Source organism: Neovison vison, chromosome 6 (genome assembly GCF_020171115.1).
Source record: "Neovison vison isolate M4711 chromosome 6, ASM_NN_V1, whole genome shotgun sequence".
Lineage (NCBI taxonomy): Eukaryota > Metazoa > Chordata > Mammalia > Carnivora > Mustelidae > Neogale > Neogale vison.
In genome coordinates, this window is record NC_058096.1 from 218,240,147 (window position 1) to 218,253,702 (window position 13,556).

The window sequence follows — 13,556 nt, forward strand, 5'->3', positions numbered from 1 at the left end:
TTTCAAGGGGTGGCATCTCTCTCAGATCTGTGGTCAACCATGGAGTTGTGAGCAGAGCTTTGACGTGATGTCATTTATTTTAAGTAGTGCATTGGTAGATACAGGAATGAGAAAATTTGATGTGAGGATGGGACAAGAGGTGGGGAAACCAGTGAGATGTTGAACTGGACCTGGATGTTGCTTGAATGCGGGGGGTGGGGGGGACCAAGGACAGGGGAAGGTCCAAGATGTTTCCACATGTTTGGCTCCACATGTTTGGCTCATCCTAGATGAAAAGGTCCCAGAAAAGAATGCATATGAGGAACCAGACAAGACCCAGTTAAAAAAAATCATCAAACCAAGGCTAGGGCCAGGGGCAGCAAGCTGAAGGTGAGAGATGAATGAAGCACATAAGTCTCTCACATCTCAGGAGGCCTCTATTCTCATGTCCCACCACCCTAGGACTGAGAAGGATGGAGCAGCAACTGGAGTGGATGCCATCTGCACCTACCTTCCTTACCCTATGGGCCCCAGACTGAACAGAGAAGAATTATACCAGGAGCTGAGTCAGTTGACCCACAGTGTCACGCGGCTGGGCACCTACACCCTGGACAGAGACAGTCTCTATGTCAATGGTGAGTGTCTGTGCTGCAGCTGGGGTCTCCAGTCCCACGCTTCCTTATACCGGTACACCATATACTGTGCTGATTCTGCTCCCCGGGGGATATTGGCGATGTCTGGAGATATTGATATTGGCATGTCACAATTGGAGTGGTACCAGGGACATCTAGTGGGTAGAGACCAGGGGTGCTGCGAAACATCCCAGAATACATAACACAGCCCTCCACCATGAAGAATTAATGGAGCCAAATTGTCTGTAATGCTGAGTTTGAGAAATTGCTGTGTACAAATGTATATATAGTTCTGATGCAAACCTAGCCTTTCTTTTTTTTTTAATATTTTATTTATTTTTTTATTTGACAGACAGAGATCACAAGTAGGCAGAGAGAGAGGAAAGGAAGCAGGCTCTTTGCTGAGCAGAGAGCCCGATGCAGGGCTCGATCCCAGGACCCTGGGATCATGACCTGAGCCAAAGGCAGAGGCTTAAACCACTGAGCCACCCAGGTGCCCCAACAAACCTAGCCTTTCCTTGGGGACTCATTTTTTAATGCTTAACACACCCTGAGAAGCTGATTTTCTTTCTCTTTTCACCTCCTGGTTGACATCTTTCTTCCTCCTTATTTCCACTGCTTCCCAGAGGAGCCTAACTGGAGTGTGCAGACTCCAAGGAAAGAAGTGGGTGGTGCATGGGGAGATGGAGAGGAGAAGGGAGTGGAGGGAAATAGGAGGAGGAGATGAGCCATGAGAGACTATGGACTCTGAAAAACAATCTGAGGGTTTTGAAGGGACGGGGAGGTGGGAAGTTGGGTGAGCCCAGTGGTGGGTATTATGGAGGGCACATTTTGCGTAGAACACTGGGTGTGGTGCATAAACAATAAATTCTGGTACACTGAAAAGAAATTTTAAAAATTAAAAATTAAAAAAAAAAAGAAGTGGGTGAAGCAGAACTCTGTGGCTAAGGTTTCTGAATGGGCAGCTGGGGACCATGCTGGCCCTCACCCATGTCATTCTCTCCATCGACAGCCAATGTTCTGAGTTCCCACAGGCCAGTCAGAGCTATACACACTTCATGAGATAACATCATCCTGAGCACGTACTCCATGAGTAATAACCACGTATACACGACATCATGGGCCACAATGCTCTAAGAACAATGCTAACAGTGAGAACAGTAACTGTAATTGTGGCCAGTTGTTTTGTTTTTTTTTTTTAAAGATTTTATTTATCCACCTGACAGAGAGCTATCACAAGTAGGCAGAGAGGCAGGCAGAGAGAGAGGAGGAAGCAGGCTCCCTGCCGAGCAGAGAGCCCAATGCGGGACTCGATCCCAGGACCCTGAGACCATGACCTGAGCCGAAGGCAGCGGCTTAACCCACTGAGCCACCCAGGCGCCCCCAGTTCTTTTGTTTTTAAAAATGATTCTACTTATTTATTTGACACAGAGAGAGAGAGAGAGCACAAGCAGGAGAGCAGCAGGCAGAGTGAGAAGGAAAAGCAGGGATCCAGAAGTGGGGCTCGATTCCAGGACCCTGAGATCATGACCTGAGCCGAAGGCAGAGGTTTAACCCATTGAGCCACCCAGGTGCCCCAGTTGTGGCTAATTCTTACCAGAACATTCTTATGTGCCAGGAATTATGATAAAATCTTCATTTGTATTATCTCCTATTAATCTTACCCAAACCCCTATGAGTTTTTTTAGCCATTTTTGCTGAGAGAGCCATCTTGCATTCAGACAGGAAGTCATTTGCCTGAGATAATTTAGCCATCATGCATGAGAGAGTCAAGATTCAAACAGCCCCAGGATTGAATCTATATTCCAAGTTCTTAGCCCCAAGGCAACACTGCAGACCAGGCAGATAGAGAAAGCCTCCAATCTCAGAACAGTAAAGGACATGAATGATCTCTAGCCTAACAATCTAACCTAATGCTTGATTAGTTATTTCTCCTCTGTATCAACGTGGAGATTTCCTTAAAGCAATGGTTAACAGTGTGACAATCGGTGAGTGACAGATCTCTGTTTTACGTGACATTGGACATGCTTTGCAACCTCTAAAGGCTTTAATATCACATTTTCAGAATGGAACAAATACACATACCATGCAGAGTTGTCCTGGTGGCCAAACGAGAGAGCTCAGGAATAACCCAAGTAAATCACAGGGTCCCTCTGGGTCCGGTCTTTCTCCCACCACTCACAAAGCATCCAAGGAGATGACCATGACTCAGAGAAACACTCATGAAAAATTCTCTTTTCCCCAATTCTTTTCAGACTCCAATTTTTATACCATCCATCTGTCCTCCAATTCTCTTCTCATGTTCATTCTCCTAGTCCATTTCCAAAGTTCCTCTAATATTGCAAATCACACATACATTCCCCCTCCTCCATCTTGTTCCCCTCCACAGACCACCCTCTCAACCTGCCACAACTTTATCACTTCTACATCAGACACACAAAAGAAAACCCAGAAACTAAGCTAGAAAGACAAAGTCATATTATCATAAAATTTTGTGAAGGGCGGGAAGCTGAGAGAGCAAGGATTAAGTTATTTTTGTGGATTGAGAGGACATGGATAAGACTTGGAACATACTTGTTTGTAAATTTGCCCCATTTCCTTGTTGTGTGTTGTTTAGTGTTATTTCTGGTGCGTAGTACATTCCCAATAAACAGGGACAGCTCTACTATTGTATTTTTCTTTTGGCAATAATAACAGTGATGATGTTCATCATTATTTGCAAAGGACAAAGCACATAAGGGCACGGAATAAAATGTAGCCATTATTGTTCATTTATAAATCTCAGCAAGTTTGTTAATGAATTTTATCTCTAGGTCTACCTTCTACCCCCTTCTTAACTCTTACCCATTATAACAGCCCTTTACTCCTTTCTACAGGTTATAACCATCGGTACTGGATCCCTACCACCAGCAGTGAGTATTCAAGACTGTGAAATTTCAGTGCCCCGTGGACCCTTATTCCCCAAAGCACATTCTTCTGGAAAGAAGCTGCCAGTGCTCCCTCCCTAAGTGTCCAGCCATAGACTCAGAGGAGCCCCCAACCCACCCAGGGTTTTGCTCTGAGTCCAAACAGAAGCCCAAATTCTAATTAACAGCTTCTGTCCACATTCCTTCAGGATGAGACTTAATTTTTCCCATGTTCTTTTTTCTCAGCTCCAGTGACTTCCACATTCTCTCCCGAATCTTCCACAGCTCTGTCCCCCATCCTCAGCTCTACAGGTAGGCGTCTGCTCTCTGGGACCTGTGAAACTTCAATTCTACATGGTCTGGTTGCCCTCAGCCACCTGGCCTCAGCCTGTTCTACTCACCGTCTCTCTCAGTCTCTAAGCTTTGGCCACATCATCAGACACTTGTCTGTTCTTCTAGTGTCCTAACCTCTGTATGGACTTTCTACTAGCCCTTCCCGGGGATCACTCTCAGGATTGTGGTGAGGGTAAACTGAGATAAAGTGCGTGGTACAAAGGCTAGCACATAATTAGTATTCTTCAGATGAAATTTGTAAAGGGTATAGTCACTCAAACCTGTGGCCTTTTGATTCTTCATACCCTAACTCCAGGATGACCATATAGGGTTTTTTGGTGTGTTTGTTTCATTGGTTTGGGGGACACTTTTGACAAAGAAAGGGGAGGTTGAAATTAATATTTACATGAGAGCCATATGACTGTCCAGGGGACACCGGGAGATGTGATCAGTCCACCTATACTCCAGTCTCTAAAGATGGCTTAATGGAGCTAAGGCAGGAATCACTCACACAGGGAACAGGCTTGACCACTCAGGCTGCCGCACATTCTCTCATGGCAAAATCAGAAGAGATGGAGAGGAGAAGGGAGTTGAGGGAAATCGGAGGGGGAGACGAACCATGAGAGACTGTGGACTCTGAGAAACAGTCTGAGGGTTTTGAAGGGGCAGGGGGGTGGGAGGTGGGGTGATCCTGGTGGTGGGTATTAAGGAGGGCACGGATTGCATGGAGCACTGGGAGTGCTGCATAAATGATGAATTCTGGAACACTGAAAAATTAAAATAAATAAATAAATAAAAGTTTAAAAAAAAAAAGAAGACTGTGCAAGATCCCCACCCCCAGGGGGCAGCAGAGTGACTTTGCTCCTTTCCTCCCCACCCCCCACCCAAAATGTCTACCAAAGGTTTGCCTTTAGAAACATCAAGTGGAAAAAAGCATCCATCCCGTAGAGAGGCCCCTCCCCATCTGTAAGTCTGGCTGGATGCAAGGCTGACACAGATGGGGTGATAACCCTGGATCTGCCACTTACAGTCATCCCATCCAGAGGTCAGAGTGAACCCGCTCTCTCCCTTTCTGGCTGCAGGTGTGAGCCTGTCTCTGGTGCCCTTCACCCTCAACTTCACCATCACCAGCCTGCGCTACACAGAGGACATGGGATCCCCAGGATCTCAGCTATTCAATTCCACAGAGAGGACCTTGAATCGTCTGGTGAAAGTCCCTCCAATGCCTACCCTCCAGTGCCCACTTTTGTTCTGCCCAGCCCCTCGGCCCGTCTACTGACCCGCACATCTTTCATCCCCAGCTCAAACCCTTGTTCCAGAACAGCAGTATTGGGCCTCTCTATTATGGCTGCAGGTTGACGTTGCTCAGGTGAGAACTCCAGGGTCCACATGCAGGCAATGTGCAGGGGGTTGGGGGGCACCATGAGCTGAGCCACCATCCCAGGGATAGCTTGACCCATCTGTGTCACATTGTATTTCTAACCAGAAAATGCAGGATCCTCTCAGACTCTCCTTCCCAGGTGACAAGGTTGAACTTTTCAGAAAGACCATCCTTCTGGGACCCATCAAGAAAACAACTAGTCAGTCATGCTGGCTTTACCACAAGAGAGCCCTAGTTTTCAGTCAGGAGTGATTTCCCTCCCAGGGTGGCAATGTCTGGAGACATTATCTGTTGTCACACCTCAAGGGTGGGAGTTGCTACTGACATCTATTGAATGGCGTCAGGGATGCTGCTTAAGATTCTGCAAGGTGGAGGACAGTCTCCCAGGGCTAAGATTGATCTGACCCAAAATATGTATAATGCCAAGGTTGAGAAACCTTGCTCTAGGAGATGCATGATTCTCTCTCCTGCTTATGTCACATTTTAGCTAATGATTGACTTGCCCTGAATACCTAGCCAGCCCTCCCTTGTACTGTCCCCTGGCAATGACCAAGTCCTACTTTCTGACCTCTCAGAGGTAGACTTGGGATCACTGAGTAGTATGTACAGTGGTTATATAGTTTTAGCTAGAGTCTGACAAGCCTAGCTCCCCTACTTCAAGGCTGTGTGACCCCTTCAAGTTACTTAACATCTCTGTGCCTAGCCTCCTCACCTATCAATTGGAGTGTCTCAGTTTGCTTCCTTGCACAACAAATTTAGTCGGTGATTCTTCTGGGTGGTGATTTGTTCTCGGTTCTGCTGGGAGATTCTCCTGTCTAAGCTGGCTCACCTGATCTCAGACAAGGCTTATTCCTGCACCTGCTGTCAGCTGCTGGCTGGGATACCTTGGCTCTCCCCCATGTTGTCTCATCCTCCATCAGGCTAGCTTGGGCTCATTCACATGCTCAGAGTTCCCAGAGCAGCAAAAAATGACAAGCTCTTTTGCGCACATGCTTTCCAAGCCTCTGCTTGCATCAGTTTTGTGAATGTCCATTGGCCAGTGCCAGTCCTGTGGCCAAGTCCAGATTCAAGAGGTGGAGAAACAGACTCCACTTCTGATTGAAGAATTTGTGGCCAGTTCTGTGGGCGTAATGAGGATCAAAATGGAAGGTGCTTAGCAAAGGAACTAACATATAGAGAACATGTAGTGAATTATTCATGACCTTTCCTAGACCAAAGTGCTGAGAATAACCCCCACATGTACACTCGGGTCACCTTAGCTCTTGTGTGAGATCTTCCAGTCACTGGCCTTTTGTCTGAGGATGGAATGCCCTCAGCTCCAAAGACGCACTATCCACCATGATGCTGTGCCTTCCCTTTCCACTGGCCGTGAGATCTCTCTGGCTCTGGGATGCCGCTTAGGCTCATACCCATCTCCACCCTAGGCTGGCTGCTTGGACTCACTGTTTCTTTCAAAAGGCTCAGTCTCTCTCACTGCAAGGTCCATTCACACCAAAACTTTGGACCTATTAATGCCTAATAAAAATAGCTGTCTTTTCTTGAGCACTCACTAGTGCTATGAGGTCTGTCCTGGTCATTTGATAGATGAAAAAAATGAGACCCAGAGAGGATGAGAGACTTACTCAGAGTCACCCAGCAACTGAACAGCAGAGCTGGGACTTAAGCAACTTGACATTGCTTTTTTTTTTTTTTTTCGCCTTGTCTGAGTCTCCTCCGTCATGCACCTGTTGTTAGTGGATATGTTGCCTTTTTATGATTTTCATCTCAGATCTCAGCACAAACATCGGCATTTGGAGATGCTGCGTCCTCTGTGCTCTGGGACCTTGGTTGTCCTATTCATTTCCAAACCCCCCTCCATACCAAGGCCATTCCAGGTTGCCCACCGGTCCTCCAGCTTTCACTGTCCCCTCCCTCAGGGAGGCTTTTCAGGGCCCTTGTCTGGAATTCCCACCTTCTCTTTCCCATGTCATTCCCTGCCCAGGCCTGAGAAAAAGGGAGCAGCTACCGGAGTTGATGCTGTTTGTACTTACCATCCTGACCCTGCGGGCCCTAAGCTAGACAGAGAGAAGCTGTACTGGGAGCTGAGCCAGCAGACCCATGGTGTCACCCAGCTAGGCTCCTTCACCCTGGACAAGAACAGCCTCTATGTCAATGGTGAGCAACCTTTTTGTAACCACGAGTTGAAGCAGAGAATCTGCCCCCAGGAAAGGATGTGGACTCTCCACTTGTCCCTAGGGCCTGTCGTATGTATCATTTCCCAAGGACCACCATAGGCCCTCCAGTTTGCAAACCCCCTCCTTCCCTTTGTATCCCTGCATTTCAGGGCTGTGATTTCTGGGCCACAAAGTCTTTATCTAGACTGATGAAAGAGGATATCCCTTTGGCTGAAATCAATGACAATTCAAGCATCTGGCCATCTTTCTTCTTGTCAATATCTCAAAATCCCTTCGGGACCCTGAAAAGCACAGTTGGCAAACCCCTTTCTAGAAGCACTGGTATATTTATCTTCCCAAATAAATTGTAAGCTCATGAAGACAGGGGACTGGATCTTTGATTTCTCAGCCTTTTAGGAAGAAGATAAGAGTTACCCCTGAATCACAATTGTTGATCTGTGTAGACTTGAAGTCTTTGTTGGGGGTAGGGGCTGGTGGGATTTAGGCTATATCTTGGACCTCCCTCCCATGCCTGCATTCCAGTTCTGTCTCCTTTTCTCATTTCAGGTTACAACCACTGGACCTCGGCCCCCACACCCAGTGGTGAGTACCCACAGCCCTAATGACCATATGATCTGGGCTCCTGGTGAACAACCACTGACCCCCTACCCCAGGGCCTGCGACAGAGAAGAAGCCAGGAGACATAGCAGTCTTACCCAGTTCCTCCTACATTCAGTGGCTATAGATGGATAAGAAGGACACCCCACTCAGAATCGCCATTCTTACTCCAGACTGTTTATCCTTAGCTGCCGTGACCCCCGTGCTTTTTCCAAGGACCTCGGTGGTGCCAACCCACTTCTCCAGCTACACAGGTAGGCAACTTGTCTCTCCAGCTCCTTGTAGGGAAGCTCTAAGCTAAATCGGGAAGTTATAGAGAAAAGCTGCAGTGAGGGAATCTGGAGCCGCCATGGGCTCCCCTTGTCTGAACTCCTCAAAAGCAGAGACTGTGTCCTCCTCATCTGTCCAGCTGTGTCAACCTCGGACAATTGCCTGACCCTCTCAGTGTCTCAGTGTCTTTACTTACCAAATGGAATAATCATACTTTACAAGGTCGCTGTGAAGGTTGAATGAAAACGTTTGGAAGCACACATCCCTGGAGCTAGCAGGGAATACAGTATGACAGATACTGTCATACTGGGCATATGACAGGACATGGGACCTGGGCCAGGCAGAGTAGGGAAGGTGCTCTGCCAGGTGAGGTCCCTCCCCTCACCGAGTTCCAGTATATTGAGAGACTAGAACTGAATATGCAGTTACAGTTAATGATAAAAGATAACCATGTTATTCAGCACCTAGACATGCCACACTGCGTAGTATTCTTTTTAATTTTTTTAATTTTCCATTTCATATTTGTGATAAATACAGATTCATTGGAAACTGCAAAATATAGTACTGAGTTCCCTGTAGGCTTCACCCAGTTTCTCCTCAGTGCTTAGCATCTTACATAACTATAGTATCATATCAAAACCCGGAAATTAAATGTGAAAACCCACAGACCTCAGATTTCAGACCCACAGACCTCAGATTTCAGAAGTTACTGGTTTTACGTGGACACGAGTGGGCGTGCGCATGCACATGCGTGCGCTTGTATGGTTCTGCGGCATTTTATTACACAGGCAGATTTTTGTAAGCATCACTGCAGTCAAGGTACAGAGCAGTTCTATCACTGCAAAGATCTTTTACCACTACACCCACCCACCCTCACCCTGGCAACCACTAATCTGTTATTTTGGGAATGTTGTGTCAATGGCATCATATAGCCGGTGACCTTTGGGGACTGGCTTTTTTCACCCAGCACAGTGCCCTTAAAACATACTAACTCTTTTTTTAACAAGCAGCCAGTTAACCTTTAGAATTTCTCTACAAAGTAAGCTATTCCCCCGTTTTATAGTTGAGGAAATGAAGGTATGAAGAAATGAAGAGTGGTCCCCTCTTATCCATGGGGGATTTGTTCCCAGATCCCCAGTGGATACCCGAAACCATGGAAAGTACGGGCCCCTATATGTACATGTGTTTTCCTATGCATACATGCCTATGATAAAGTTTAATTTATAAACTAGGCACAGGAAGGGATTAAAGCAATAACTTATAATAAAATAAAACAGTTGGGTGCTTGGATGGCTTAGTGGGTTAAGCCTCTGCCTTCGGCTCAGGTCATGATCTCAGGGTCCTGGGATCAAGTTCTGCATCGGACTCCCTACTCAGTGGGGAGTCTGCTTCCCTCTCTCTCTGACTGCCTCTCTGCCTACTTGTGATCTCTGTCAAATAAATAAATAAAATATTTTAAAAATAGAACAATTATAACAATATACTGTCATAAAGGTTATGCAAATGTGGTCTCTCTCAAAATACCTAATTGTGCTGTACTCACCCTTCTTCTTGTGATGACGGGAGATGATGAAAGGCCTAGGATAGGAGATGCAGTGAGATGAATGGCGTAGTGTTAGGCTGCTACTGATCTCCTGATGATGCCTCATAAGGAGGACCATCTGCTTCAAGGCTGTGGTTGACCCCAGATAATTGAAACCATGGAAAATGAAGCTACAGTTAAAGGGGACTACCATACAGACAGGTTTAGTGTCCATGGTCACGTCTCCTGGGGAGAGGACAGACCGAATTTGTAACCTCACTATAGTGTGGTCTCTGCATGGTCTCTGTGAAAGGTCAAGTCCTGAGAGTTATGGGGTGGGCGGGGTAGGGTAGGTTGAGCAGAAGACAGGAGACCTCCTTTAAGAATTGCTGTTTGACTCATATTTAAAAAAAGAATGTTTCTTCTGTGTTGGATGGGACTGAACTGATTTTTTTTCCTTTTCTTTCCCCCCCTAATCTATGAGATGGCTCCAATCCTATTACTTTTAACCTCTCAAGCAGAGGCTATCAAGGGCCAGTCTAGAGCCTCACCAGGGCCCAAGACCTCAAACCCCGCCACCTACCCTGGCCCACATCCAGACTCAAGAGCCCCATGACCTGCATTTTGACCCAATTGCTGAATTAAACAATTTTTATGCATAACATAGAATTTACCATTTTAACCACTGTTAAGTGTACAATTTAGTGATATTCCCAATGTCATGCCACTCACCACTATCCATTCTCAGGAATTCTTCATTAACCCCAAACAGAAACTGTGTTCCCATTGAACACTAACTCCTTATAACCCCTACCCCCAGGCCCTGGTTACCTCTAGTCTACTTTCTTTTTCCACGAATTTGCCTATTTTAAGTGCCCCCTGGAAGTGGAACCATGTGATATTGGTCCTCCTGTGTTTGTTTTATTTCACTTAGTATAATATTTTCACAGTTCATCCGTGATGTAGCAGGTGTCAGAGTTTCCCTCATGTTTATGGCTGACTATTATTCTACTGCATGTATATGCCGTAGAATATGTTTATCCATTCCTCTGCTGATGGGCTCAGGTTGTTTCTGCCTTTTGGCTATTGTGAAGGATGCTGTTGTGAACATTTTTTATTCAAGGATCTGAGTCCCTGTTTTCAGTTCTTTTGAGTCTATACCTAGGAGCAAAATTGCTAGGTCATATGATAATCCCATATTTAATATTTTGAGGAACAACCAGACTGTCTTCCATAGCAGCTCTACCAGCCTTCCTACCAACAATGCACGAGGATTCCAATTTCTGCACATCTTTGCCAATATTTATTTTTGCCTGCCTGCCTTCCTTCATTCTTTCTCTTTCTGTAATAGCCTAATAGCTATCCCAATAGATGTGCATGCTTTGCATTTAATAGCATCTGGCTTTGCTCTTTATCTGGCATCTGTCTTTGGTCCTAAGGCAGCTGGCCTATGTGCCTACTCTGAACCCCTGCTTCCCAATATCTGGGTCCTCCATCCCTGTCCCCAGAAGTTGTCTTAGAGGCCAGCCCCAGCCTGACTCAGGCATGGCCTCCTTTTCCCTTCCCCTGCTACAGCAACGGTTCCTTTCCTGGTGCCATTCACCCTCAACTTCACCATAACCAACCTGCACTACGAAGAGAGCATGCAGCATCCAGGCTCTTGGAAATTCAACTCCACGGAGAAGATCCTGCAGGGTTTAGTAAGAGCCCCGCCCACCTGTGCCAGCCCCGCCCCACATCACCCCACCCCGCCCACCAGTGCCAGCCCCGCACCTCACTTCTGCCCCCACCCATGCCCATATCACTTCCGTCCCATTCACTTCACCAATACCCCAGTTCCCTGTGGCCTCCCTCAAGGGTTCCTTCTCACCACCCCTCTCCTTTCTCATAGCTCAAACTCCTGTTCAGGAATAGCAGTCTGGGATTCCTCTATTCAGGCTGTAGATTGGCTTCCCTCAGGTGAGTCTCTCTCCCCAAGAACACAGCCCAGCAGGTGTATGGGATCTTCATCTATGGGCTCCCTGATTTCATCCATACTTGAGGCAACTACCGCCCATGGGTACCACATACCATTATCAACAATAACAACCCCAACCTCTAACAATTCCTAAGATCCAAGGCACTGGGCTAGTATCTTCCATTTCACCCTGCCAGCCCTCAGGACAGCCTCGTGGAGCAGGAACCAAAGGTGCGACAGGCTCAGAGGGCCTGCATTGTGGGTTCTAGAGCCCAAGTCCTAGCTCCTAAGCAGCACTGCCTCCTCTGCCTCATTATGACCTGGCAGCATGTGGAAATCACCTATCTGGCAACCTCTAAGAGGGAAGAATCAAAGAGGGAAGGAAAGCAAGCACACTGTTGCAGAGCGAACGTGGGCTCCTAGATAGCTCAGACTCATGGGAGGTCTGACCTGCCCTGAAATGGCTCAGGCTTGTGGAGGACGCCATCCCTTGGGTGCAGCTGGGGTTGGGGGAGGCAGGTGGTTGACACCGCTCCATACCTGGCATTCTCACCTCCCACATCTCTCTAGAATCTCTAAGTCTGGCTCTCCTCACACTCCCGTTGATCACAGGCATCTACCTCCAGCTCTCCTTCCGTCCTGGGGGAAGAGCGGGCTGAAGAGCCTAGTGGCCAAGAGCCTTGGGGAAGCCAGAGTGGAGCTCAAATTCCAGCTCTGTCATTTGCTGAGATCCTGGGCAGGTGTCTGAACCTTGCTGTGCCCCATGCCTCTGTGTGTTATGTATATGATTTATTGGGCCCATACATAACATATGCACATGAACATATGTGTGTATATAGAGAGAAAGATTTGACCCTTGGGTTGCGTGGGTTTGAACGGCATGGGTCCACGTATGCATGGATTTTGTTTTGATAAATATAGTGCAGTGCTATGAATGTATTTTCTCTCGTGATTCTCTTAACATTTGTCTAGCTTACTTTATTGTAAGAAAGCAGTATATAATACTTATACCATAAAAAATATGTTAATTGTGTTATCAGTAAGGCTTCTGGTCAACTATTAGTAGTTAAGTTTTGAGGAAGTCAAAAGTTATATAGAGATTTTCAACTGTGTTGGGTGTTGGTACTCTTCACCTCCATATTGTTCAAAAGTTAACTGTATACATACACACACATATACAGAGAGAGAGAGAGAAAGAATAGGTACAATTCTATAGTATATCTTATATCTATACCTTGTGTGTGTGTGTATATATATATATATAAAATATATACAACTATAATAGTATACATTATACCTATATATAATACATATAACTATAATATATATGCCTATATATAATATATATTATGTATATAGATATAATAAGTATAATATATAATTATACCTATACTTAATACATAGGTATATATTGCACATATGTTATATATAGACATAATATGTGTAATATGTTATATGTAGGTATAATATCTAATATATATGACATGTATAGGTATAATTCCTAATATATATTATATATTATATAATATACATATTACCTAAGTATAGATAATATGATATACAGGTATAATACATAATTATACCTATACTTTATATACAGGTTTATGTTATATATGTTATATTTGTTACATATTGGTATAATAGGTATATCATGTATAGGTATAATATCTTTTATATATGATATATAGAGATATGAACCCAATATATATTATCTATTCTATATATTAGGAATAGGTACAAAAGGTATAACATATAATAATAAATAAAACAAAATAAATATGTAACAAGCCTATGTCATATACTTA

At 45.4% G+C, this 13,556-nt stretch overlaps 1 protein-coding gene across 1 annotated transcript in view; it reads left to right on the forward strand.

Moving 5' to 3' along the window:
• MUC16 (mucin 16, cell surface associated) overlaps positions 1-13,556 on the forward strand; it is a 67,290-nt gene that overhangs the window by 9,819 nt on the left and 43,915 nt on the right. The window contains exons 9-18 of the mRNA XM_044254303.1: positions 442-614; positions 3,488-3,523; positions 3,764-3,806; positions 4,803-4,816; positions 4,933-5,057; positions 5,152-5,219; positions 7,213-7,385; positions 7,952-7,987; positions 11,370-11,494; positions 11,686-11,753. Of these exons, the coding sequence (XP_044110238.1) occupies positions 442-614; positions 3,488-3,523; positions 3,764-3,806; positions 4,803-4,816; positions 4,933-5,057; positions 5,152-5,219; positions 7,213-7,385; positions 7,952-7,987; positions 11,370-11,494; positions 11,686-11,753 (861 nt within the window). The remainder of the gene's footprint in view (positions 1-441; positions 615-3,487; positions 3,524-3,763; positions 3,807-4,802; positions 4,817-4,932; positions 5,058-5,151; positions 5,220-7,212; positions 7,386-7,951; positions 7,988-11,369; positions 11,495-11,685; positions 11,754-13,556) is intronic.